The sequence below is a fragment of the Epinephelus lanceolatus genome, chromosome 4 (assembly GCF_041903045.1).
Source record: "Epinephelus lanceolatus isolate andai-2023 chromosome 4, ASM4190304v1, whole genome shotgun sequence".
In the NCBI taxonomy this organism is placed as follows: Eukaryota; Metazoa; Chordata; class Actinopteri; order Perciformes; family Serranidae; genus Epinephelus; species Epinephelus lanceolatus.
The window spans coordinates 36,419,289-36,444,985 of NC_135737.1; the positions used below are offsets into that span (position 1 = coordinate 36,419,289).

At 41.7% G+C, this 25,697-nt stretch overlaps 2 protein-coding genes across 2 annotated transcripts; one reads left to right on the forward strand and one right to left on the reverse strand.

The window, feature by feature from the left end:
* Nucleotides 1-3: 3 nt before the first annotated feature.
* tmprss2 (transmembrane serine protease 2) lies at nucleotides 4-12,588 on the forward strand. The gene is made up of 13 exons (XM_033632005.2): nucleotides 4-514; nucleotides 775-922; nucleotides 2,203-2,295; nucleotides 2,390-2,503; nucleotides 2,685-2,814; nucleotides 3,038-3,148; nucleotides 3,244-3,287; nucleotides 4,544-4,706; nucleotides 5,185-5,357; nucleotides 8,574-8,675; nucleotides 10,084-10,226; nucleotides 10,936-11,088; nucleotides 11,443-12,588. Exons 1-13 carry the CDS (start codon nucleotides 500-502, stop codon nucleotides 11,458-11,460), a joined length of 1,407 nt encoding a protein of 468 aa, XP_033487896.1. The 5' UTR covers nucleotides 4-499; the 3' UTR covers nucleotides 11,461-12,588.
* Nucleotides 12,589-12,592: 4 nt separating this feature from the next.
* Nucleotides 12,593-25,232, reverse strand: bace2 (beta-secretase 2). The gene is made up of 9 exons (XM_033631902.2): nucleotides 24,651-25,232; nucleotides 19,869-19,957; nucleotides 19,414-19,630; nucleotides 17,976-18,107; nucleotides 17,236-17,370; nucleotides 16,873-16,974; nucleotides 16,314-16,463; nucleotides 16,027-16,195; nucleotides 12,593-14,535 (listed from the first exon to the last, which is right to left on the reverse strand). Exons 1-9 carry the CDS (start codon nucleotides 24,936-24,938, stop codon nucleotides 14,294-14,296), a joined length of 1,524 nt encoding a protein of 507 aa, XP_033487793.1. The 5' UTR covers nucleotides 24,939-25,232; the 3' UTR covers nucleotides 12,593-14,293.
* Between the last annotated feature and the right edge of the window lie 465 nt (nucleotides 25,233-25,697).

The window sequence follows — 25,697 nt, forward strand, 5'->3', positions numbered from 1 at the left end:
TCTGTCAATCATTGACTCGTGTATTGAAGCTTAATGTTTGCCTGTATACAGTTCATGTAGTGTAGTACCTTTCCATTGCTTACTCAGTGTAGCAGTGTTCACTCACCACTCTGACACTTCAGCAGATAACACTTGTGAGATGTTTAGACTAGAAAACAGCCCTTATTGTGCTTGTTGTGTGCTCAGGAGGGACATTTTAAACCGATGCCAGTGAAGTGTGAGGAGTGGCCACTCAGATGATCAGACAAACTCTTTCATCACTGTGGTGTGAGAGCAGAGAGCAGGACGGGGTGAATGTGAGAGCAGATGCTGGAGACCTGAGTTTTTAATCTTTCCAGAGAGCAGAGCTGTGAACAACTTCTTGTATAGCTTCTTGGAGTGGATGTTGACATTGACCAGATTATTTACATGCAAGTTTGATGATTGAATTAACCCAGGAAGACATTTTCCTTCACTGCACCCATCAGTAAATTGTCAGACGTTGTTGGTCAAACAGAAAATGACCACTAATCCGGTAAGTTTTAATTTTATTCATATCAGTTTAAAGAACTTCTTTAAATAGGAATATAAAAGAAGAGTAACGCTTATTCATACTATAATGATGCCAGTATTAAAAATGTTATTGGAAATGTAATAAAAATGTGTGTGATTCGGTATTTTAAAATGCTGGACAATCTGTTCTACATGTAATGCATTTTTTTTTACTTAAACTCAAATGCTTCAAGCAGCCAGTGTATGAAAGCTTCTCTCTCATCACTTATGCTTCACTGACAGTATGCGAATTCAGGTCCTGGTTTCATCCATGAAGGCGATGTGAGGAAACCTCGTCCACCCAGCCGAAAAGATGTTAAGCCTCAGTATGTTCATCATCTGACCCCACAACCCCCACCTGAGATCAGTCCCTCCATTCCCAGTAACAAAGGTAGGACAGTCTCCTTTTCTTTTAATAAGCAGTGTATACTGTTAATATAACCGCTATAACAGGAACTGTAAGCAGGCTTTGATTGGGATTTTTCTCAAAGGAAGGTTAATTGCAAGCAAAATATAGCTACATATGATGAAATTCCATGTCATGATTATCCTGGACAAAATAAGTGCAATTCATGATATTAGCCAATAATCTTCAAAATAAGCGTATAACTCTTATGACAGCAGCTCGTGTGACATCAGGTGACCAAAATTCAATGTCAGGACAACATCTAATGCCAACTTTAATTTGGCATGGGATGCTGTTAACGGATTATGTTGATATTTTATTGTTTTTATATTGTTTTGTTTAGAATCTTTAAAAAGATGTTGAATTTAAGGGCATCATAAAAAATGTGGTGATAGAGACATGTGCTTGTTTTTCTTGAGAGGCCACTATGTTTGATTAGTTGTTGTTTTATTTTGGATTTTTGTATTATATATTGTATTATTTGTTGTATTTTAAATGTGTTTTGATTGGCTGCTACCTCGGCCAGGTCTCTCTTGTAAACGAGATTTTCAATCTCAGTGGGACTTCCTGGTTAAATAAAGGTTAAATAGAAATAAATAAATAAAGAAACCAAAATCCAGCATCTTCTAAACATCTCATGCCACCTTCATCTTGACGTAGAATAACAAGATGTAGTAATAAAGTATAAAGAACAAAACCCAATGTCTGCAAAACACCATAAAATTAACGTCCACACAACGTGAAATTCTAACATGGGTAGACATTTAAAATATTGTCAGCCCAAATTTTCAATCCAACTAAAATGTAACACCAGTCTGACTCCAACGTCTTTCTGATGTCATATTGACATCCAGTGCTAGCTGGGTCCCTAGCTTCATGCATTTATATTTCATTGTTTCCTGTAATTGTTAATGTAATATGACAGTTAATTTGAACATGGATCATAAGTGATAATACACTTTGTTAATTAAATACTTGTAGGCATAACCGATAACCTTTAATGCTATATGAAAATTGAAATAATGAATTAGATTGACAGACTAAATGGGATCAACTTGCATCTTAATTTTTATTTCCAAAATGTGGACAGACATGTTGCTATATATTATTAAATATACAAATGTAGTAGCCTACCTGTAATAGATTCTACTTGTTTTAATGTAAATACATCACCAGTCATAAAGATGCATTCACCTGATGGTTTCATAAACAGATTTCTTCATACAGTAAAGCTTGGTGTAAATTGGTGTGTGTCGTCCTGTCAGGTGTAAAACAGAGGTGTGTGAAGTTCACTGTGGCCGCTGTGATCTCCCTGCTGCTCCTCCTGCTGGTGGCTGGAATCCTCCTCGCTTATTACTGTGAGTGCAGGGTTTTATTTATCCCCTCACTGTCCGCTGTAATAACTCCATCACAAGCTTTCTGTGAACTGAATCTTGTCTCCTGTCCCCCCAGACTCCTCGTCCTGTATGCACGGTGTGCAGTGTGGTGACGTTGGCTGTGTGTGGGAGTCCCAGTGGTGTGACGGAGTGACGGACTGTCCCGCAGGCCAGGATGAAGCTAACTGTGGTAAATGAGCTCATCCAGGGGCCAAAGTGCAGAAAACACACCTGAACATCCTGCAGTTGCGATTTTTTTTTTTTTTTTTGCATTTAAGGCTCAAAACTGAACATTACTGTTAATTGTCAGTTGTCTGTGTGTGTTACCTGAGTCCGGTTACCTACTTTCCATTGATTGTGTTTGTGCTCAGTAAGGCTGCATGGCTCCAGTTTCCTGCTCCAGGTTTACTCCACTCAGAGTAAAAACTGGAGGACTGTTTGTTCTCACGGCTGGAGCGACCAGCAGGGGAGAGCGAGCTGCCAGCAAGTTGGATACAGCAGGTAAGATGCTCCCCCAGTGTGTGTTGCTATGGAACCTCATTTCTGCCTTTGTGATGAAAAAAAAGATAATTTTAATGGATTATTATTTTAAGACTCATTATGTTGAGAATGTTGAGAATGTTTCTCATCCACTGACAAAAATAGGCTTCCATAGTTTTCTCTGTCCTGTTATGAAGGATTCATGTGTTTAAGAGGTTGCATTTTCTGTGATGTGCTTCGACAGGGGCACATATTTGAAATCAGGCCAACAGAAGACTGACTCTGATGAGGGATTCTTACAAGTGAAGTCTAACTTCAACCCTGAGGCATCCATACTGCAACAGCTCGTGCTCAGGTTAGTGAATAAGTGGTGGTGAACCAGTTTAAAGTTGTTAATACTGAATCATTGTGTTACTAATACACCTCAAATGTCTCTTTTTCCCACTGCAGCAACACCTGTCCCAACAACAGCGTGGTGACACTGCAATGTACTGGTATGTTATTACTATTTGTAATCCATATGTTTATAGGGATGGGAGGACGGGGCTGGTCGTCACAGTTTTTACTTTCATTGGAATCTTACAGAAACTTTATTGTTAATAGATTCCCTTGCAATGTGTAATGGAAGTCTTAAGTGTCAGGTAGGAATAAAGTAACCTTACTCTCTTTAAGCTTATTCCGTTTAAAGGATACGAAGTGTCAAATACATCTTGTGCACTTGTGATAACCATCCTTTACCACGGTGTTGGTTGTCTCTATATATTTGAATGAGAGGAAAATAAGAAATGGAGGCAAATAAGATTAAAAAGTTAAATTTCATTTGCATTTTCATTGTAATGCAAACAACCCAGGAAAATCATTCTTATGTGTATTTTAATCCCTATATCAATAGAAAGACCAGTACAAAGAGTGATACATGACAACCAACCTCATAGGGTACGTGACAAGCATGAACAACTATGATTTTTTTCTCTAAGCTAAAAAAAAAGAAAAATCTAAACTGTAGCTCTCTGTTCATACTTTTTAATGGTAATAATTGTTTTATTATAATCCCATTGCATAGAAGCTGAAAAGACAAACACAGAAGAGCTGGAAATTTACATTTTGATATGAAAAACACTTAAAGTCCTCTCACCTCAGTGACAAATATCTTCTCCTGAAATGACTCTGTAGGTGACTGCTGAATATATGTGCCAACAGTTTTTAACAGCGGCCTTTAGAGAGCTGAATCTAATGACTGTGATGTCCAACGTCGTTCTCCCTGACAGTATATGACATACGGGTGGGTGGGTGTTGCTATAGGGTCTGTGTACGTGTTGATTATTTGTTACAATTGATTGATTGATTTCCACATTGTAAATATCCAAAACAGAGATGCTGAAATGTACTGAAATGATCTCCTTTATCTCGTGTTCTTGTGCCCACACCAAATTAAAAGCAAAAACTGAATTAAAAAAAGCACGAAGGATTTTGAAGAGCTTGTTGCTTTGTTGCTGAGTTTAAAATAAGTTTTCATTCTGGATACTGTTTTCTGTTTCAGCCACATTTATCAATGCATAAAAAGTTGTGCGATGAGTCCTAGAGAGAACCACAGTCAGATTTTATGATCACTGTTATATTCACTCTCTTCTTTGTAGCATGTATTTACACTTTGTCTTTGGTGATACACACCTGTGACCTCTTTTGTACCTGTGTTTAAAAGCCCTGGAGCAGTGAAGTGCATCCTTTCTAACAGCAGTTTTGTCCTCAGATTGTGGGAGTGGGATGAACTCCAGCAGGGCCTCAGGGGGTCAGTTGGCCTCTCCAGGGGCCTGGCCGTGGCAGGTCAGCCTGCAGGTTGCAGGCTTCCACCGCTGTGGAGGAGCCATCATCTCCCCCTACTGGATAGTCACTGCAGCACACTGTGTGGCCCGGTGAGGACCTTTCACCACTCTCCTATATAGTCCAACAGTGCCTGCACGAAACCTTAGAAAATCATGCGTAAAATGTTTATTTCTTTGTGATATTGTTATTTACTTTAAATTTAGACAAGGTAAGGCTTTATGCTATGGTCCCATTGTGTTTTCCACCTAATAAGTCCCAGGTCTAGTTATCTGCAGTATCTTTTTTCAAGAAAATATTCAGGCAAAGATTAAAAAAACCTCTCATTTCAGTGTATTGAAACCTAAATAACTCAATTACAGAAGCATGTTGGGGATAAATCTTCACAGTCTTACCTTTTAAATGAGAACATACATGCACATGTACTAAGAATGGAACAAGAACAGCTTTCATTGTACTTTGGGTACACCTTGGATAGGCGATGTAGGTAAGTTTAGGTGATGTCTTCACTGCTTCCCTAATCACTGTTTGTGGTCTGAACCTCCTCTCTGCTGTGTCTCTCCCCTGCAGTACCTCCAGCCCGGCAGACTGGGCTGTGTATGCTGGGATAGTGGATCCACTGGGCACTCTGTTTAACCCTGCGTACTCTGTGAGCCACATCATAGCCCACGAAGGCTTCAACAGCGTCACGCGCAGGAATGACATCGCTCTGATGAGGCTCTCTAAACCTCTGGACATCACAGGTGCTTATGGACAGATTTACACACACAGGGGTGAAAAAACAAAGCAAGATTTAACAAAATGAATACAGCCACACTCAGCACAGTTAATCCCATCTTAACACATTTTTCTCGAGGAGCCTGTTTTCCGGTTTACTGAAGACAGGACTAAATCTCTCTGTGACCAAAAATAAAAAAAACAGGGTTCTTGGGTAGTCACTTATTGTAGATTGTGTGAAAAGAACAAAACACTTTTAGTATATCCCTTATTTACCCAAAGTTGCTAGTACATAGCACAGAATGAATAGTCAGTAAATGCAACCTTTATAAAGGTTATAATGTTCAGTTTGAAACTGTTTTAGAGAGGTGTTAATTCAACTGTATGATCATTCTGGAGGATGTAGCTAAACAGACAAGAGTTTCTATTATTATGGCCACCTGATTTATACCAGTGTATGAAGGCTAAATAACAGAAACATGTCACTTTCTAATGTAATACACAAACTGTAGCCTCCAGATTGATCATATAGTTTATTCAAAACCTGTTTCAACAAGAGGGCAGCATAGCAGTGCAGTAGTTAGCACTGTCGTCTCACAGCAGGAGGTTATGGGTTTGAATCCATCAGTTGGCCGGGGCCCTTCTGTGCGGAGTTTGCATGCTCTCCCCGTGTCAGCGTGGCTTTTCTCCGGGTTGTCTGGCTTCCTCCCACAATCATGCCTCTCACCCAATGACAGCTGGCATAGGCTCCAGCCTCCCCATAACCCTACCTGGTTATGGATAATGAATAAATAAATGAATGTACCAACAAGAACTGAACATTACAGGTAGGACATTTATGGCAGGAGTGTCATATTAGCATAGGTGTAGATTTCGGGGGCAGGGGGGCGCAGCACATAAATGTGTCAAAAAATCCACCATAATGTCGGGAATTAAGTGTTTGATATTCAAACAAACCCCCAAACCCCCTCTTACGTATGTGTCCTCCCCAGTGTTGAAACAAAACTTATGTCCTTGTATGTTGGACTGCATTAATTTTAGCAAGGTGTACCTAAAACTGTATAAACTGGCAAGTGAGTGTACATATCCCTTCTTCTGTGTAAACCAGCTCATAAATTCCAGAGCACTGAGGTTCTCAGACTCAACACAATAATAATAATAATACTAATACATTTTATTTACACAGTGCTTTTACAACTCTCAAAGACGCTTTACATTTAAAACCAAAGAAAAGAAGTACAAACATGTAAGTGCAAAGAGATAAACAGAAGACAAGGACAATATAAAACAACAAGGTGCAAAAGCATAGTGCAAAACAAAGAAAAGGAGGGCACATGAGGAACCATGAACGAAAAGCTAATGTTAAAGGTTAAAAGCGGATTTGAAAAGGTGGGTTTTGAGGAGTGATTTGAAGGTGGATGGATTTGGACAGTCACGGATGTGTATAGGGAGGGTGTTCCACAGGGAGGGGGCGGCTATGGAGAAGGCTCTGTTGCCCCAGGTTCTGTGCTTGGTCCTGTGTGGAGGTAAGAGGAGGTTTTTGTCGGATGATCGAAGGTTGCTGGAGGGAGTGTGGTGGTGGAGCATGTCCGTGAGGTAGGAGGGGGCCTGGCTGTGGAGGGCTTTGTGGGTGAGGAGGAGGATCTTGAAATTGATTCTGTACGGGACAGGGAGCCAGTGTAGGTTTTGCAGGACGGGGGTTATATGTTCATGGGAGCTGGTGTGGGTGAGGAGGCGGGCGGCAGAGTTTTGGATGTACTGAAGTTTGTTGAGGACTTTGGATGATGAGCCGTAGAGGATGCTGTTGCAGTAGTCCAGTCTTGAGGTGATGAAAGCATGGATGAGTGTTTTAGCGGCAGAGAAGGAGAGCAATGGACAGAGACGGGCAATATTTCTAAGGTGAAAGAAGGCAGTTTGGGCGAGGCGGCTGATGCGATGTTCAAATGAGAGGTTATTGTCGAAGATGATACCAAGGTTGCGGATTAATGGGGAGGGAGAGAGGGTGTTGCTGTCAATGCTGAGGGTGAAGTTTTGTGTTGCTGTAGAGATGGATTTTGGGCCGATGAGTATTACTTCAGATTTGTCACAGTTGAGTTTGAGGAAGTTGGCTTGCAGCCATGATTGGAGTTCAGTCAGACAGTTGGTGAGGGTAGAGCGGGTGGCCGGGGTGATGGATTTTGTGGAGATGTAAATTTGGATGTCGTCAGCGTAGCAGTGGAAATGGAGACCATGACGACGGATGATGGAACCAAGGGGGAGTAGGTAGCTGATGAAGAGGAGAGGACCAAGCACCGAGCCCTGAGGGACACCTTGAAGCAGGGAGACGGTGGCAGAGGTGCAGTTGTTGACGTGGATGAACTGATGTCTGTCGGTGAGGAATGATTTCAGCCAGGAGAGAGCAGAGCCAGTGATGTTGAGGGAAGTTTGTAGGCGGGATAGCAGAGTGGTGTGGTTGATGGTGTCAAAGGCAGCAGTGAGGTCAAGGAGGATGAGTATGTTGAGGTGGCCAGAGTCGGCAGAGAGGAGGAGGTCGTTAGTGATTTTGAGGAGGGCGGTTTCGGTACTGTGTTGAGGGCGGAATCCGGATTGAAATGGTTCATATAGTTCATGAGAGCGGAGGTGGGTTTTGATTTGGGAGGCGACAACACGTTCCAGAATGTTTGACAGAAAGGGAAGGTTCGAGATGGGACGGAAATTTGAGATGACGTCAGGGTCCAGGCCGGGTTTTTTGAGGATGGGGGTGACAGCGGCCAGTTTCAGGGATTTAGGGATAGAGCCAGAGGTGAGGGAGGAGTTAATGATGGTAGTGATGAGTGGGGAGATAGTTGGGAGGCAGACTTTGATGATGGAGGATGGGGGGGGGGGGGGGGGGGGCAGGGTTTGAGGAGTTTATTGACGGTGGAAAAGAGAGTCTTGGGGTTATTGGAGCCAGAGTGAATGAGTTGTGAGTAGTAGTTGGACCGGGCGGCAGTGAGGGCGTCTTTGTAGTTTGAAAGGTGGTCTGTATAGGCATGGTGATGGACTGTGAGACTGGTTTTCTTGTAAAGTCTTTCAAGCTGGCGCTTACGGGTTTTCATGTGACGGAGTTCAGGAGTGTACCAGGGAGATGAGTGAGTAAATGAGACAGTTTTGGTTTTTAAGGGAGCCAGTTTGTCGAGGCAGAGGGACAGTATATTGTTGTAGAGGGTGACCAAATGACTTATAATGACTTATAACAACATGTACATTCTTCTCATTGGTAGCCTCCAGTAACATCGGACCTGTGTGCCTCCCAAATGTTGATGTAAACATCTCCGTGCCTCAGAAGGGCTGGATTACAGGATTCAATCGAACAATAAACGGAGGTGAGGAAGTTATGGTTGCTTGTGGTTATGTGTTTTGATTTAATGACAAAGGTTTGAAAGATTCAAGAAATTCAAACTGGTTAGCCAAGATTAGATATTTACTTTTGAAGTATTGGAAAATGAAAACTTCACACCAAAGTATGTGAACTTCTCACACTGTTCTCACTGATTTTACCTCTGTCTTTCCTGGTAGCAGCTAACAGTGATAGAAGAAATAGGTGTACTCAGATCTGTCACTTACTACAGTGTATACATTGTACTTAGTAAAAGAATCTATTCAAAATTTGACTTGAGTAAAAATACACAAGTATAAGCATCCAAATATACTGAAAGGGATACTTCACCCTCCCTAAAAGACCCTTTGTACATCAAACTCTCACCCTGTGTTACATTAAATTCCAAAAGAAAACTGCCTCCAGCAAACAAAGAATCCAAAAACTGAGAAAGTTCTTGATGGATTGAAGTTAATAGAGCAAAACTTCTGTATACAAACTCTCACACAACTCATGCAGTATAATCCAAGTCTCATTTATCCAGTTGTAGCCTAAATACTTCCTAAATACATCCATTTTCACTAAAACTCTACTATTTAACACAGAACTGAAAGTGAAACTTCAATGTTCTTTTCCAAGCCAGACTCCATTGACAAAAACAGTAATTTTACCTCGCTGATCACAAGAGCTGCTGGACTATCATTGTCTCGATCAATACTTTTATTTGTATCATTGTGTGACTTCTATGAATCTGAACTGACCCTCTAAAGCACCAAAGTTGCACAATAACTCAAACAAACTTGCTGATCGAGGCAGTGGTAAACCAGCAGCTCCAGTGTTCAGCCAGGTAAAATTACTGTTTTTGTCAATGGAGTGTGGCTTTGAAGAGAGCATAGATATGTTTCCCTTTAAATTCAGTTCTACATGGTAAGATGTTAGCAAAAATGCATGTGTTCATTAGTCCTGGCTACTGAGCGTAGCCAGGACTAATGAGACATGGATTATACTGCACAAGTTTTTAAATGGTTTTGCTGTTAAATGTGGCTGTTGTTTCATTGAATTCATTAAGACTTTTCTCTATTTCTGGATTCTTTGTTCACTGAGGAGGCATGTGATAAATTACAAAAAGTAAATTTATCCATGATGCAGAATGGTCCATTTTAATTACTTAATTTACTGCAAGGTGACTTGTAAACCCCCCTCCCTCACTGGCTCAATAAAAAAGTTATTTCTTGAACTATATATTTTATTATTAATCTGAATCTGCAAATAAAGGACAAGTACCTCCAAACTGTATTTAACAACAGTACTTCAGTAAATGTACTGTTACTTTCCACTACTACCTATTATCTAGTCCAATGTATATGACTAAATACTGAAATGACTGTCTTTTAATGTCTTGTTATTTCTGACAGACTCTGGCTCTCCACACCTGATGGAGGCTCAGGTCTCTCTCATAGACACTGCAGACTGCAACAGCTCCATCGCCTACAACGGCAGGATATCACAGGACATGTTATGTGCCAGAGGGACGGAGGCAGTGGCCGACATGTGCCACGTAAGACAAACCACGCAGACCTTTCTCATAGAGGGCCGAACATGAAATTTGAATGCTAAAACACAATAAGACTTTTATCAATGTTGAGATGATACAGTTATTAAAACATGCCACAAAGTGCAGTTTGTTTTATTTTACTGTGAGTACCAGATGGCTGCAGTGTGACTGCTGCCACCACACTGGTCCGCTGCCCTGAGGCTTAATATGTCCAAGCATTAGCTGCGAACACAGGCGGCACCAAACACTCTTTCTGATGAGATATTTTCTGGTACAATTACATTTTTCTTGCACAAATTGAGCAGTTCCTGTTCTTGAAAGAACTCAAAGCATTTTCATGCCCTTATGTAACTTACTTTGAGGCGTCATCAGACAAGACCTGCATTATGTTCTATACATGGTAACAGCTTTAGATAAACAGTTACACTCTGTGACTTAAAACAAACCACTCATACAGTCCAATCAACAGCGAATGTAAAGTCGGAGCACTGAGGTGGCAGCTGACCATGATATCATGTTTTTATGGACCTTAGAAAGCTTTGAAAGATCTCAAATGCTTCTTAAACCGAGTGAATAACATTTAGTATTTTAATTTTATCAAAAAGAAACACTGATTTCAGTGCCTTGATCTTGAATGTGCGGATCTTGTTATATGTGTGTTGAAGAGTGTAGTTCATAAAATACCACTAAGTTTTGTGCTTCTCGTTCTCAGGCTGACAGCGGCGGCCCTTTGGTGTCCCTTAAGGATGGAGTATGGTGGCTCGTAGGGGACAGTATCTGGGGGGGACACTGCACTGAGCAGAACAAACCAGGTGTTTATGGCAACATCACCTATTTCCTGGACTGGATCTACCGTCAGATGAGGGTAAACACCAAAGACATATTGCATTTTTAAAGGAAGTTAAACTAAATCAGATCCCAATTTATGCCGAGGATTTCCATGTGCTGTATGTACAGATCATTTGTAGCTTTTGATTTAATCTGCTTGGAGGAGCAGATGCAGTAAGACGATTTATCTATCTGGTGCTCTAAGTAGTACTGTTTGACTCACGCTGGATGTGCGGGTGGTAATACCTACACAGTGGAGTCTTAATTTTACAATGCCTTGCAAAAGTTTTACACTTCCTTGGGGTTTTTCCTATTTTGTTAGGATAAGGATATATATCTGTAAAAACACATAATTATCACTTTAAACAAAAACTTTTTTTCCCATTTACAGAAGCATCAAGATGACTGACGGCAGGACTGAGGATGAACCAGTTAAGATGTCTGTGTTCACAATTTTAAGTGTGCAGAGATACATTTTCATATAAATGCCTCATTAAAGGGGTGGCTGTGGCTCAGAGGTAGAGTGGGTCGTCTACCAATTGGAAGATCAGCAGATTGATCCCCATCTCATCCACTCTACATGTTGAAGTATCCTTGAGCAGGATACCATTGGTGTGTGAGTGTGTTTAAAAACGGAGTAGCAGGTGGCACCTTGTATGGTAGCCTCGGCCACCGGTGTATGAATGTGTGTGTGAATGGGTGAATGTGACTCGTGCAGTCCATTTACCTTTTACAATATCTGTATCAGTAACATAACTTATTTCCTACATATTACGGTTTTGTGTTTTCATAAATCACTGTTGATGCAGTCATTGGAGCTTCTTACAAGAATTTGAGCAAAACCAATGAACAATGTTAGTATCTCTTAAAGGGAAATTTCGGTTTATTTCAACCCGTCTCCTGGAAAGCAGAGCTAGAGGGATAAACAAACATGGCAGCACACTGGGAAGGTAAGACAACACGTTTACATGTCGTTTTCTATATGTTCTCTGACATTTATCCTAACGATATGAGGCAGTCTTTGTGGAAAAAAAGCTTGTTTAGTGGACTACCTTTGCACTTGAAGGTTGCCCGTTCACTTACGTTTTAACAGGTCTGACGCTTCTATGCGCCCCGGCTGTATCTAGGCTAACGGCTAACATGCTAACTATTATTTCTATGTCACTAGTCACTTGAAACAAATTTAGGACGATAGGAGACAGGTTGAAATAAACCGAAATTTCCCTTTAATATGGAGGGATAATGCATTCACTTGAGGAAGAAAAAACCCCGGATTTTTCTGATTTAACAAGATTATTATTATTATTATATAAAGTTTGTTTGTTTCCTTTTGTATATTTGTGTGAAATATATAAAGTATTTTTTTAGTCTGTGTAAATATGATTGAAACACATTAATAGCGATATTTGAGCTGGTAGATGCAGATACCATGTGTCAACACAAGATGTCACTCACAAACCACATCGAGCTTGTTCCCACTGACTGTTCCTGAGTAACCTTTCACAAAAATAAACATTTGTTAATTTAAAATGATTTACACATTTGATTTGGTCACAACTTCTTTTATTTACAGCACAAGTACAATTTTGGCACAAAATACACTTAATAATAAGTGAACATTCAACTTCAAGTGTACCTTCGATTTGACAACTTTAAATTTTGTCAGATAGCGACACTTTTGATGTCACTGATACTCTGCTCAGAACCAACAGAACACACTAGCACATTTTTCAGATTTATTGTGTGGCACAGTCTTCTGTTTTGATGGATATAGCTGTCACTAGTGTAAAGAGACTATATAATGGCACTTACTTTTTATTGCAAACAGGTCGGTCAGTTTTGCCACAAAGTTAACTGTAGTCCACAGGTACACAGAAAGAACGTGTGTTTCCAGTGTGTCAGTTTCAAAATTGCTTTGGTTTCTAATTTAGCGTCTGTATAAAATGTGCAGTATAAATATATGTACCCCTGAACATCTAGTGTCTAAAAAAAGCAACAATTTGGAATAATAATAATAATACAATCACATTCAATTAAATTTAAATATACACATAGATGTATGCAGAACTAGTAAAATTACATTAATACAACAAATTGCATACCAGAGCGAGAAACATTGATCTTTAGTTTTATATTACACTTTTGATTGACTTCAGAAACAAAGTGCAATTCAGCAGACTAAGTCTCAAACTTCCGATACTGTACATCAGTCTGTATTAGCAGTGAGCTGAGACTTAAAGGCACTACGGGCACTGTAAACATGTGTGTCACCTCTAGTAATATTCTTCCTATTAACAGAGCAGCTTTTCAACATGCACAGGCATTCGTTTCATTCAATAAAAGACCGGAGGTTAACTTCAAACCATAGAAAGGCATGAGACACACTGCTTCACCTATCCCAGACTGTATAAACAAAATGTGAAGGCACATTTTAGGTTGTATGAAATTGTAGAGATGAATAACACACAGTGTGCCTGAAAGTAAAATCAGTCACTTTTAAATTGTTCAAGAGTGCACCAATGGTCGTTGCTGCCATGGGATTGTCTGTATGGAAGAAATTCCACCCTTAGCTACTATTATATTGTTCTGCGTCATTGCTGGTAAATGTTAAGTGTGCAACAGGAGTTTATTTTGCGATTAAGTGTTTCATATTTCAGTTCACCCTTTTGTTTGTGTTAGTGATGTCCTACATTTCCCAGAATACCCTTTGACAGTCCTAAAGAGAATAAGCCTGTTTGGAGTGCTCTCTCAAACTGCACTCGAGCTGAGTCGGTGTAGGCGGGAAGAGCAGTACTGACAGCATACGAGTCGTTCCAGTTCAGAAAAAGTCGTCAAACTGCCCTAAAGCTGAGTGACATTGCGAACTTTTAAAGTTTCAGTCAGTGAGTGTTCTTCTTCTGTGCCGGATGTCTTCCTCTGTGTCACCCATGACATGGTGTGAGCAATTATCAGTGAGAATAAGAAAGGGCCACCACCAGACAAGAAATTGGAAGCATAAATACATCACCTATAACTGTTTTTAAGGTTTCGGGGTGGATTTTCCGTCATGAGGCCGTTGACATGTCAGTGTCTACTTCAATGGGCCAAGCTGATGAGTGCAGTCCAGATTCAGTCAGACATTCAGAGGTGAGGGTCGCTGCTCGGTGCAGGTCAAACCTCACCCCTTTCTCCACCACCATAGATGGACTCTGTTCGCTGATCCCCTGCCTGTTCACCCCGTCCACCCATCTGTTTCCTCTCAGTCACTTGATGCGGTGGCGTACCAGAGAGGACTCATCGGTTATCTCCCCGGAGAAGTTTCTGCGTCGGCAGGGCAGGACCAGCAGGAGCAACAGGATGATGAGGACGACTGCGCAGACTGCTATCAGAGCGTAGGAGATCACCCACAACAGAGGCTCCTTCATTGCCCCGCCGGAGCAGTTGGCCGCCACGTCTGCTGCTGAGAAGGGCCCTGCGATCTCGGAAAGAGCAACTCCACTGCTCACTGTGGAGAGATACAAGACAGATAGTCACTTACTCCTCACTAGCTGAGTCACATCTCAAGTAAAAAGCAGTGCTGGAAAATATCAATGCACCGGCCAAAAAAACAAAATGAACCTCATGACCAGACCCAAAGAGTGTCTGCAGATTTTTTTTCTCAGCAGTGATCCAAAAGGAAAGTCTGCAGAAATCTGAGGAAGGTTTTTTCAGCCTGTAACGTGATAGACAATATTCATTAAAAATGTGTAGGAATTCTGCGGGCACAGATTCAGTGTAGGCCCACCCCTGACCCTTACAAAAAAAAGAAAAACTAAATTAGTATTATTTATTCAGCCCTAAATTAAAGTTGAAATAAATGTATCTCAAACATTAAGTATAAAACCGCTGCTCAATAAAAACTAAATGTTTGAGGTTATAGATTTCACTCATGGCGGCTTCCTTAAACAACAGTTATCTCAGCCTGAGCAGCATAATTATAAGTAATTTGAGGTCGTCACTCAAGGGCAACTCACCAACTGCTGATGATGAGAATCGTTCTCTGTCTACAGTTTACCAGTGAGCTCAGAAATTGGAGCTGGCAGCCCTAATGTCACAAGCCTGCATCCTTAACCTTCAGCCTACATCTGAGCCAAGTCTGTTTGCTTAATACGGAACAAAAGTGATCTTTGTACTTTAAGATGAGAGTGGGAGGCCTTGCCCCAGCTCATATTTACACAGAATTACGGGAAAGCTCCACTGTTTCAGGTTTAACCTTGCTGTTCAGGTCATGGTGAACAGGTTATTCTTGTTTGCAGATTAACAAACCAGTGACTTACAGGAATATTTCACCTGCAAAATGACCATTTGAATGTCAATTACTCCTCCCATGTTACATTGAATTTCCATACCTCCGCTGTGAACGAAAAATCCAAAAACTGAGAAAATTTTTGGACCAAAGGGGGACCATGTTCCATTTACACGTGTGTGCTCAGTATTTGCACACTCATGCATTTTTGCGAAATCCTTACTATTTAAAACAGTTCCATGTAAACAGTCTCATGCACAAACAAGCGGCACGCCTTGGAAAGTGTGTGTGTTTGCACGCTACTCAATGGAATTTAAAGATTAAATGCACACCCAGGTGCGCTACTCCTTTGCACAAGTGTTTTAAATAGTAGGGTTTTATTGAAAATGCATGTTTTGAAAGTACTAAGCGACAACTGAGTACATGAGACTTGGATTATACTGCATGAGTTGTTTTTTGCCCCCTTTTCCACCAGTTCATCAAGAATTTTCTCAGTTTTTGGATTCTTCGTTCATTGTGGGGCTTGCTAGAAAAACAAAGTTGTCTTCACAAATCCATCATGACACAATGATATTAACTTTTGCAAACAATCATTTTTGGGTTAAATATTCCTTTGAAATACACAATGAACCAATTTATTACCTTGCAATGACTGGACATGGTAAGTTTGACATACATTTCTGTCTTAGTATGTCTTGTGTGTACCCTGACCTGCACAGTTGCTGAGTGCAAAGCCCAGTCTTCGTTGAGCGCGGTCAAACACCACGTAGAAGCCTTCCATAACAGTAGCGCCGATCACCAGGCCATTAGATGACGCAGACAATCCGAAACGGAAGCAGTCCATCGTGCCGTCTATGTCTGTGATTGGCTGGATGTATAGCTGTGAGATGACGGTCAAAAGAACAGAAAAGAGTGAGTGTTCAGATGAGTTTTCCTGGCTCACAGGTTAATGGAGAAAAAGGGATGACTTGTTTTTGTGTTTATGTTTATGCAGGTACCTGAGGCAGGATGGTGATGCGGAAGGACTGGCTGGTGTTCGTGGCCCTTAGGTAGATGGAAAGCTTGGGGAAAAACCTCCAGGGTGTTTCTCCCTTCATCCAGCATGCAAGCTTGCTGCCATCCCAGAACCCTGAAGAAAAGTCCTGGATCTGAATTAAAAGAAAAACAGACAAGAAACAAACAAAGGAGGGACAAAGAGACAGAAACAGAAGGTCAGTGCTGTACCAAAACACATTTTGCTGTTCTCTTTATTTTTCCCACTTGGGATTAATCTGCAAGGATGTAGGTACATTAATTGAAAACGTTGCTTCCAGGTTCAAATTAACCTTGAGTGCTGTTTGTGTGCAGTTACAAAAGGTGAAAAATGTGTAAAGCAGAATATGGGAAGAGAATCAAAAGGATGGGCGCGCATACACATTTTTTTTATCGGAGAAAAACTCCTGATCCTTCCTCTCAAAGCTACTACGTCCTTGAGCAGTGAGTGTGTGCTATCCTCCCCTGCATCGCTTTGCTCTGACAACATGTTTCATCACTGTCTGTGGAGAGACGGCAGCTTACCAGAGAACTGCGTGTGATGGCTTCTACCACTGCATTGAAGACGTTGACAGGAAGACGCAGCAGTGTCGTCCCACTGTCAACTATAGCTTTATCCATGTTATACTGAAAGAAGGGGAGAAAGAGTTAAGTGCAGTATAGTGTTTCTCTCAGTTCATCAGGCTCCTATGGAGGACCTTGAAGAAACTGAGGAATGTAAAACGAGTAAGTTGTTGACTACATTCAGTGGCAGTACTGCTACTCAAATTCAACTATTATTTCCGTGTCGTAACCTTGATATAATCAGCTTCTCAAGAATGAATGTTAACTGTTTCCAACCAGTATTGCTTTTCTGCTTCAGACTTAGAGCCGCAGTTTGTAGGCTACCTCTCTGCAGTCCAGGTCCAGATTCTGGTCGCCAACCTCCAGCTTCAAAACCTCCACTTGGTAGTACCACTCCTCCACTATAGGGGTGTACCACACTGACCCCTGATACAGGGTTGGTTCAGCCCCTCCCAGTACCTGAGGAAGGAATAACAATACTTCTTCACTCACCTAAGGGTTAACTGTGACTACAACAACACAGTAAACACTCAAGCTTTAGTTTTAGGTTTATATCATCCTCTCACAATTTGGCAGAAATATAAACCCAAACACACACATACACACACAAGCGCCCTGCCATCTTATCCATCTGTCTGTGTCAGTGGGTCACATGATGGAGATGCAGTGAGCGAGGCCCCGAGGCCGTTTGTATAACAGTGACAGACCTGCTCTCGGCAGGATGCTATCTTAGCTTAATTAGCTCCACTCTAACTAGACTGGGCCTCCAATGGAGACACCACATTGACAAGGAGGATATCGGCTATTATGTTTCTAAAATGCACTCAACTGCTATGTCTGATCCATTAGTGAAGGATTTTATTTTGTCTGAGACGAGGAGTGCTCAACCACATCCCAGTTCTCTATGTGTGAAGCACATAATTGATCCTGCACATGTTAAATAACTCTAACTGGATCACAAAAATACAGCATTAGAGGCAGGGGTGACACAAAATCTAAGAAAAGGGTCCAGAGGTTAGTTGAGGCTGATAATAAAACTTCATGTGATAAGTTTATTTACTCACAAGACTGCCTCCTGCCGGGTCGGCTGCACTGCTGGCTGACAGTCCAGCACCACACATCTGGAGGGAAAAGATGTCAGGAATTCCCAGCTGTTGCACCATAGAGTTGAAGAAGGGCTCCACAGACGAGTCAGGCTAATTGGGAGGCGGGAGATGGGTAGTCATTAACCGGTGTTCCTCAGTTTGAGCGTTGTGGTTTTGGGCTTTTACATTAGCACTTAAAGCTTTATGTTTGTGAGATAATTCCAGCCTGACCTTGAGTACATTTGTTTTCTCTTTGCCAAAATGTTTTTAAAAGAAACTGAAAAATTAATTTGAAACAATATTCTGACCACTGTGTACAAGTGTATGCATGCAAATACTTCCTGGTGTAAACAGGTATGAGACAGTGGTTCTCTCCCCTGTTTTCCTCAGATAGGTTTACATGTCAGTGCTGCGTTACCGTTTCACGCACGACAAACAGCCCTCGGGCAAGTTGAACCTGAACTCTCAGGGGACGCCAGCAGCACAAAGTGGTCAGTGTGAGACTATCTGCCCCTCCATCACTGCCATTTGATCCCAAAGGTTGCTGCAGTCAGCACAGAATGAAGGACTATATTGTGCCGGTTTACGCTGACGTATTTCTCGTCCCATCAACACTAAATGATCACGTTAAAGAAAAGCGACACTGGTTGGTTCTGTGCCTTTGTCACACTTCACACATACTGTATATAGGATGCTCCTGTACATGAATTAAAGTGACTAAAAAGCACTAAAATGCTTCTTTCACAATAAAGGAAGTTAGATTTTCCTAATGAGGAAGCCTGATAATCACATGGAGCTTTTCTTATCCAATGACATAAATCCTCATGACAAAACCAATCCACTAAACTAGTACAATAAGTTAGGTAATCATGAACACGGAACTTTGTTGTTGTCATGTGAAAGTCCATGAATACACCCAGATAAAACCTCAGATTGAAAAGAATTTAAGTGCAGTAAAAGACAGGCAGCACAGCAGGAAGTTATGCAACACTGCTTGGTTATCTTGATAAAACCTGATGTTATCAAGTAACTCACTGCCCTTCATTTTCACTTTATAGTAAGTTAAGAGGAAAAACTCAGACCTCAAAAGACAAGTTTAAAATGATGAAGGATGGAATGTAGTGATCCAGTATTTCCACATTTCATGAGAAAAGGTTGGACTGATTTCCCTTGATAGATAGATTTAGTCTAGAACTACTGAATTTAATTTATTTTGGGTATTAAAATACTGTGGTTTTTAACCAGATACATCAGGTCCACAAACTTAGTATATGAGCCCTTAAACACCAGGGCTAGAGAAAGATGACTATACTTTTTAACCTGTGGTTTACCAGTGAAAATCAGTGGGAGAGGAAGTAAAGCTTTGTGCAATCAAAGATTTAAGGCAAGATTTAAACTTAAAGAGCATCTCTCTCACCCGTGCCAGCATGGGATAGGCCAGTCCCAGGATGCCCTGCCAGTTGACCCCAGGAAGGAAGAAGCCTTCGGATAACAGGATGGCAGCTATGTTGATGGCAATGGTCCCATTTGGGCCTTTGGGGATGGAGACAGAGTCGATGCCCAGTTCACCCTCCCAGTTGCCCTGGGTGTATCTCACAGCCACAGTCCGGCCAGCTGTCCGGTAGGTGCTGGAGCTAAACACAAGGGGAGAAGCCAAGATGTGTGAATACTTACAAAGGCCTGTGGCAGGTAGATAAAAAGTACAATTTGTGGTAATTTGGGGCTGGAACTCTAATAAAGGTGCTCGACTACCTCAAAATATACATGTAAGACAGACAGACATAACATAGGAAAAGTCAAGTGGCATATTGGTATGATGTTTTGAAGAGTTTGTGTATCGTGTGTATCAAACAAAGAGTCCCAGCCACTCACAGTGCAGTGTTGAAGTAGTGAGTAATGAATGGGTGTGGAGCTGCTGCCACAGCAAAGTTACTGCTGCCTGTATCCACCAGGATATTCACCTGAAACCAGAAACACAAGGCAGAGTTTGCTTTGGCAACCATTACAGATATCTGCTACAGGCCAATCCCACCCGAACTCACAGAGCTCCTGAATCTCAGGGTAAAAATAAAACAGTGACAAATTGATGTGGAGACCTTTGAAATGCAACCAAAGCATTCAAATATCTGTTTGTAACAATGACAATAATTACAGGAGGAAAGAGCAGAAGAAGAGCAGCACACTGAGGGAGAACAACAACATTCCTAACAGTAAATAAAACAAAAACATGATAAGGAAATGAAACTGGAGATAGTTAAGAGACAAGATAACAAGAGACACAATAATAAGGCACAAAAACAAACTGATCCACAGTAGAGTTTATAAAGACATACTTTAATAAACCGGTATGCCTGCTGTCACGTGTCATAAATGGACACTGGAAAATAGCAGCGATAGACACTGTGTTTTGTTTTGATGCAGGAGAAACAGCAGGGTTCCTCCACATTTTCCATTTTGAAATTCCATACTTTTCCACACTCAAATTGCCAGACATCTCAGCAGATTTTTCAGACCATATTTGACATCTGAGTACAAATAGCCCGAATGAGTTGAAAAAAGTTCAATAATATAATTTTCACAGCTTCTGTGCAGCCTTGTTTATTCCCTGTGTCCATGGTAACGACAGTGAACGCAGCCATAAAGGTGTGGTTTCCTTACCCAGGAAAAACAGTCTGTTCACTTTTCTGATAACAACATCATTATTTGGTTATTTGTGCTGCTATGTATATGCAATTCAAGGATGTTGTTGCTTTTTCTTTTAATCTAATTTGGTTGCAGATGTCCAGATTTGGTACAGTTTTAAGTCACTTGGGGCAGAGCTGTTGTGCAGACTGTGTCGAAGAGGCAGCAGAGGCAGCTCTGCGTAGGAGTCTGCATTCAGTTGCACAACATACTTCTTGCTTTGCATTCGACGGCATCAAGCTCGCTCTGGCCTGCACTCTCTCACACAGCGGTAAACATTTTGGCTGCCCTGGCTGCCTGCTGCAAACGCCATGAAAAACACTCTGCTTGTATCATCCGTTTATTCTTAGAAATTCTCTTTGCTTTTTTCCATATTTACAGACTGCAGATATGATAAAACATGATTTCAGGACAGGGTATAGCAGGGATTTCACAGTAGCTTGATTTAGTTACCCTGATGGAAGTATCCCTAATTTCAAGAGTTTCCAGTGTCAAACAAACTGCACAAGTATGTACCTCTCATATAATTGCTCCCTAATGTGTGATCTATGAGTCAAACATGACAGCCTCTAGCTACTGACATGACTGCATGACCTATCTAGCCATCCCGGTATGTGTCATGTGTGCAGTGGGGACCGGCTAACAGCAGTTAAGATAATGTTGTCTTCCAGGCATCAAGTCAACGAGCAGGAACTAATTAGCTCGCAGACTTCTGTCACCTCCACTCCTGAACAGTGGCCACATTAACACTCACAAGCAAACATTCCTCACCATGACGGGGTCATAAAGCTAATGCCCCATAGCCACCTGATGACTCAACAACAAAGAGGCCTATACAGCGGCGCCTCTGTGATGTCACATGACACACTCTATGGAAATACATAATACAATATAAAAGGGTCCATTCAGCATGCTCTGCTGCAGAGGGACAAACAGTGACTGTAAAAATCAATCTACCATGGCTCCTCTGTGGCTCCCATTGTTTTAAACAGACCAGAACACCAGGAAGTAGTTAAAGAATATTAGTGTTTGACAAGCTGGGAATTTCAACAATTACAGGAAGAAATCCACTTCCTCAAGCTTGGTTCCTCAACACTACCTAGTGTTAACCACGTCTAACAAGTTTGTCATTACACTGCACTATTTACTCAGAAACAAAAAAAAAGTATTTCAACTAACTCCTTTTAGCCAATTGCCACTGTCATGCTCAGGTGTGCATGAAGTCATTATGAAACAATTGGGAAAAAAACTGTAATTATCAACAATGTGTTATCGACCTGTTCAGTCGGGCACGGGAAGCCCCAGTTGGCCCGTCTGTGGGAGTCGGGCTTATCAGTTCCTCCTCATTGGACAGGCCCTGGTCCCATCACTGTGACTGTGCCATCCAAAACCCCACTGCTGCCTTGCAAATGGCACCAGTCCACTCCACACAAGGCCTGAACCGGCCAAACAGGCCAGATTGGAAAATAGTGAAATCTCGTGGTGGGTGGGTGGGGGGGGCATTTTCTTATCCCCACACTGCCTATCTTTTCTAGTCACACTATCCTTCCTTAGCTCGGCTGCTGAGCCTCGGGCAAACCTCTACCCCTGCTGCTGCGGCAGCCTGCAGTTGAGCGTTCACTGTCTAATTGGCAGTGGCTCCATGGCGGCAACGTGCATCTGCTACCTGTTTGTACCAATTAGCAGATGTGAGGCTCTCCAGCCGACACCTCAGCCTGGCTGTGCCACATGCTAACAGATGCAGCAATTAGAGGCTCATTTGAATAGAGCCTCATTTAACACCGCAGCCCTGTAATCACATCATCATTTAGTTGGAATAATATTGAGAGTATAACTCAATAGTATTGAGTTACAGGACATTTTGGCACTGCATAACCAATCTCAACCAAAGTGGATTGATCTCGGCTGGCATAAATAACTGACATAAAGGTTTCACTATAACTATACACATGGCACATGAGTATAATGTGGAATATCAGCGGAGAAATAACAAGAGGTGGAACTGTTTCCTCCATCTATACTGTACATTTCTGATGCTGTGGTGCATCTCTGCACAGCTCAAATCTATAGTATTAACAAACCAGAAATGTGTAATTTACCTTTTAATATTTCACAGAAGATTTGACACAGTCAAAGGTAATATTTGTTCAAAAATAATGTAATCACATCAGTGTTTACTTCCTCTTGACCTCCCTCAGGCTGTGTAGAGAGCGGACTAAGTCACCTGACACAGGTCCCAAATAAACTGTCGGCACGGCTTTCATTTTGACACGTCTTTGCAGCAAACACACACACAGGTGTATCTAATGACATTAACGAGTGCCGTTCATATAGTTTAACTTATTTCAGGGCTTTGGTACTGTGCATGCTGGCTCACAAGAGTGGCTTACTGGGACACATAATGGAGCTGAACCATCGTTAGTGTTGTTAGTTGTACCTGTGCTTTTTCTGCTATGAAAGGTAAAAATGTCTGCTCTGACAAAGGTCTATTAAACCAACAGGTGAGACACCCTTAACACTGTGAGTTAAAAAGGTAATCAAAGATGCCTTACATATATAAAATGCCAATATTCTGTCCATAAGATCGTTTGATGATTAATCATTTATGAATCATTGCATCTACTGGGGATTAATCACAAAAGAGTCAGATGATAATGTTGTAAATCTGTTGTTATTCATCCACCTGTTGACGTCTGTGCCTGGTTATATGGCTATATGTTTAGATTAGTGCACCACTTCCACTCTATGTAGTCTGAGGATGATCCACAGGAATAAAACTTTGCTCTGTCTGATCAAACATTAGGTTAGGGGGATTTCCTCCTTCTGGCAACACTTTAAACCGTCATGTTTGATTAGAGCAGTTTATATCAACTGTAGCTTCCAAAGTACGTCTATGAACTGGCTGTAAAGTTGCGTGGGAATTGTACTTGTGCCGAATTACCATCTCAGAGGTTGACACAGGGCAGTGCCATGGCAGGCAGCACTGATAAGCCTCTGTGAGCCTGAGAAACTGAGCTGTGCCACCGAAGAGTCTTAAAAGCTCTGATCTGTTTAACTTGAGAGGCCCGTGAACAACAGGTCAAGTCACTAATGAGATAATTCACCTTTGGTTTAATCATCTTCTTAGTACACAATGGCAAAGCGTAGCCTTAAACCTACAACACCCCAAAGCGTCATGTATTTTTAATAGTGACGGGAGAATCTCTCTGCAAATTCTTCCGGGACCATTTATTCTCCCTTAATCATTAATATGATCTTGTTAGGCAATTATATAACGAGCAGTGTAAAATGACAGAGGCATATTTCCATGCAACCAAACTAAAACAAGCAGGAAACATGCCAGGGCCAGAGCCAGGGCTGGAGCTGTTTTGTGCAACTGTGGAGCTGCTCTTTGCTCCCTGGGAGCCTCATAATCCCCGTCAGCTGCCTGGTAAGAAACAGTGGTCCTCACAGGCAGCATCATGTGAGTGCATGTGAGCGGGGCTTTAGTCTACCTACAGACCCCAGGGCTGTGCAGACTTGAGCCAGCTGCTGCACCCCACAGCCATGCTGCTATCCTGTCATGATGCTCCCAGGCAGGCCTGTAAATAAACAGCTGACTCGTGTTTTATGAGGACAGTGATATCAAAATATGCCATTTTTATCTTCCCATGACCCAAGCTGTTGCTCTGCTGATGGAGTCATATCAGTCATTAAATGAATCTTAATATTGCATAATATGTAGTGATAGCCCTGGGGTGTAACAAACACACTCATCCTTCTTTGGTGGATCACATGGTGGACGAACTGGCCCCTGTTCACACACAGCAGACACACCAGACACAAGTGAATGCAACACATGACCCTGTTGGATTCAATGACTGAACATGAAAGTAGGAAAAAGGAAGGAAACAGTAAAAACTGAAAAACACCTGCACATATTATACACATATCCAACAAATACACACACAGTAAGTGTTTGTAATACATTACCTTTTGACCAGGAGTACCAAGTGACATTTCTATGTAGTAGCCTCTCCCAGAGTCCCCCTGTAAGTTATTCACCATGTCCAGAAAGTTGACGGTGCCAGTTGGATCAGATGCCAAAGAGAGGCCGTTTCCATCAGACGTTAACACGACCCGCCGCGACACATCCACAGCCGAGGAGACGTTGTAACTCCCTGTGTATATTCTCAGTGGTATAGCAAAGTAACACTTGGACACGCCAAAGCATAAACTAAAGGCAAAAGCCCATACTGAAACAGACATGGTGGATACCATTGTGGTGTTACTTTTTGACGTGCTAACAGGGAAACTCTGGGAAGAGACTCCAACTCCAGCTCCTTGCTCAAAGTTTGCTCCTCAAGTTTTTCAGTTAAGCCATCATGGAAACGCCTGGACCGCGGCAGCCGCCATCACGGAAACACGCCGCCTCTCCTCCGTCAACAAGAAGACGAACATTCAGACGGTAACACTGTGTAACTAACTCTACAACAAAATGTTTGACTGAGGTCGGTGGACTTCTCCGGGATGTTTCGCCTCCATACACTCCCCCAACTGTGTCAAGCTAGCAACAGTGGGAAGTACGACTTCCGGTTAGCTGAACTTTCAAATTAAAGTACACCTAAACGGTTATTTTTGTGACGTAAAAACAAGTAGTAATCTATGAGCCAAATAAAGTATTATAAAAAGATAGAAAATCACAAAGTGCAATCATACACGATAGCAGGAAGATGTATAAGTCAATGAATAAGGAACTGTTCTTTACTTATCAGAAGAGGGGTGTGGCTGGGGTGTGCCTTCATATTTTTTACCCTTCCTGTAGCTACAAATATTTTTCCTTGAGCTTCTCTGAGTGACTGGCGGAAAATGCAAGAGGCCCAGACAATAGATATCTTTGGAGGCTATCTCGTTCATTCCTCGCAACTTTCTCCCGTCCAGTGCAAAGGCAAAAGGAGAGAGATTCAAGATTCAATAATTTATTGCCATGTCAACATAGCTGATGGGAATGTGTCTTGGTTCACTCTCAGACAATAATAC

Coding starts and splice junctions, on each gene's coding strand:
- tmprss2 (XM_033632005.2), top strand. Junction 2,815..3,037: donor CAGCAAGTTGGATACAGCAG/GTAAGATGCTCC, acceptor GTGCTTCGACAG/GGGCACATATTTGAAATCAG. Junction 8,676..10,083: donor CAATCGAACAATAAACGGAG/GTGAGGAAGTTA, acceptor TATTTCTGACAG/ACTCTGGCTCTCCACACCTG.
- bace2 (XM_033631902.2), bottom strand. CDS start 24,938: ATGGTATCCACCATGTCTGTTTCAGTATGGGCTTTTGCCTTTAGTTTA. Junction 19,631..19,868: donor CACTACTTCAACACTGCACT/GTGAGTGGCTGG, acceptor CCTTGTGTTTAG/CTCCAGCACCTACCGGACAG. Junction 18,108..19,413: donor CCTATCCCATGCTGGCACGG/GTGAGAGAGATG, acceptor CCTCCCAATTAG/CCTGACTCGTCTGTGGAGCC.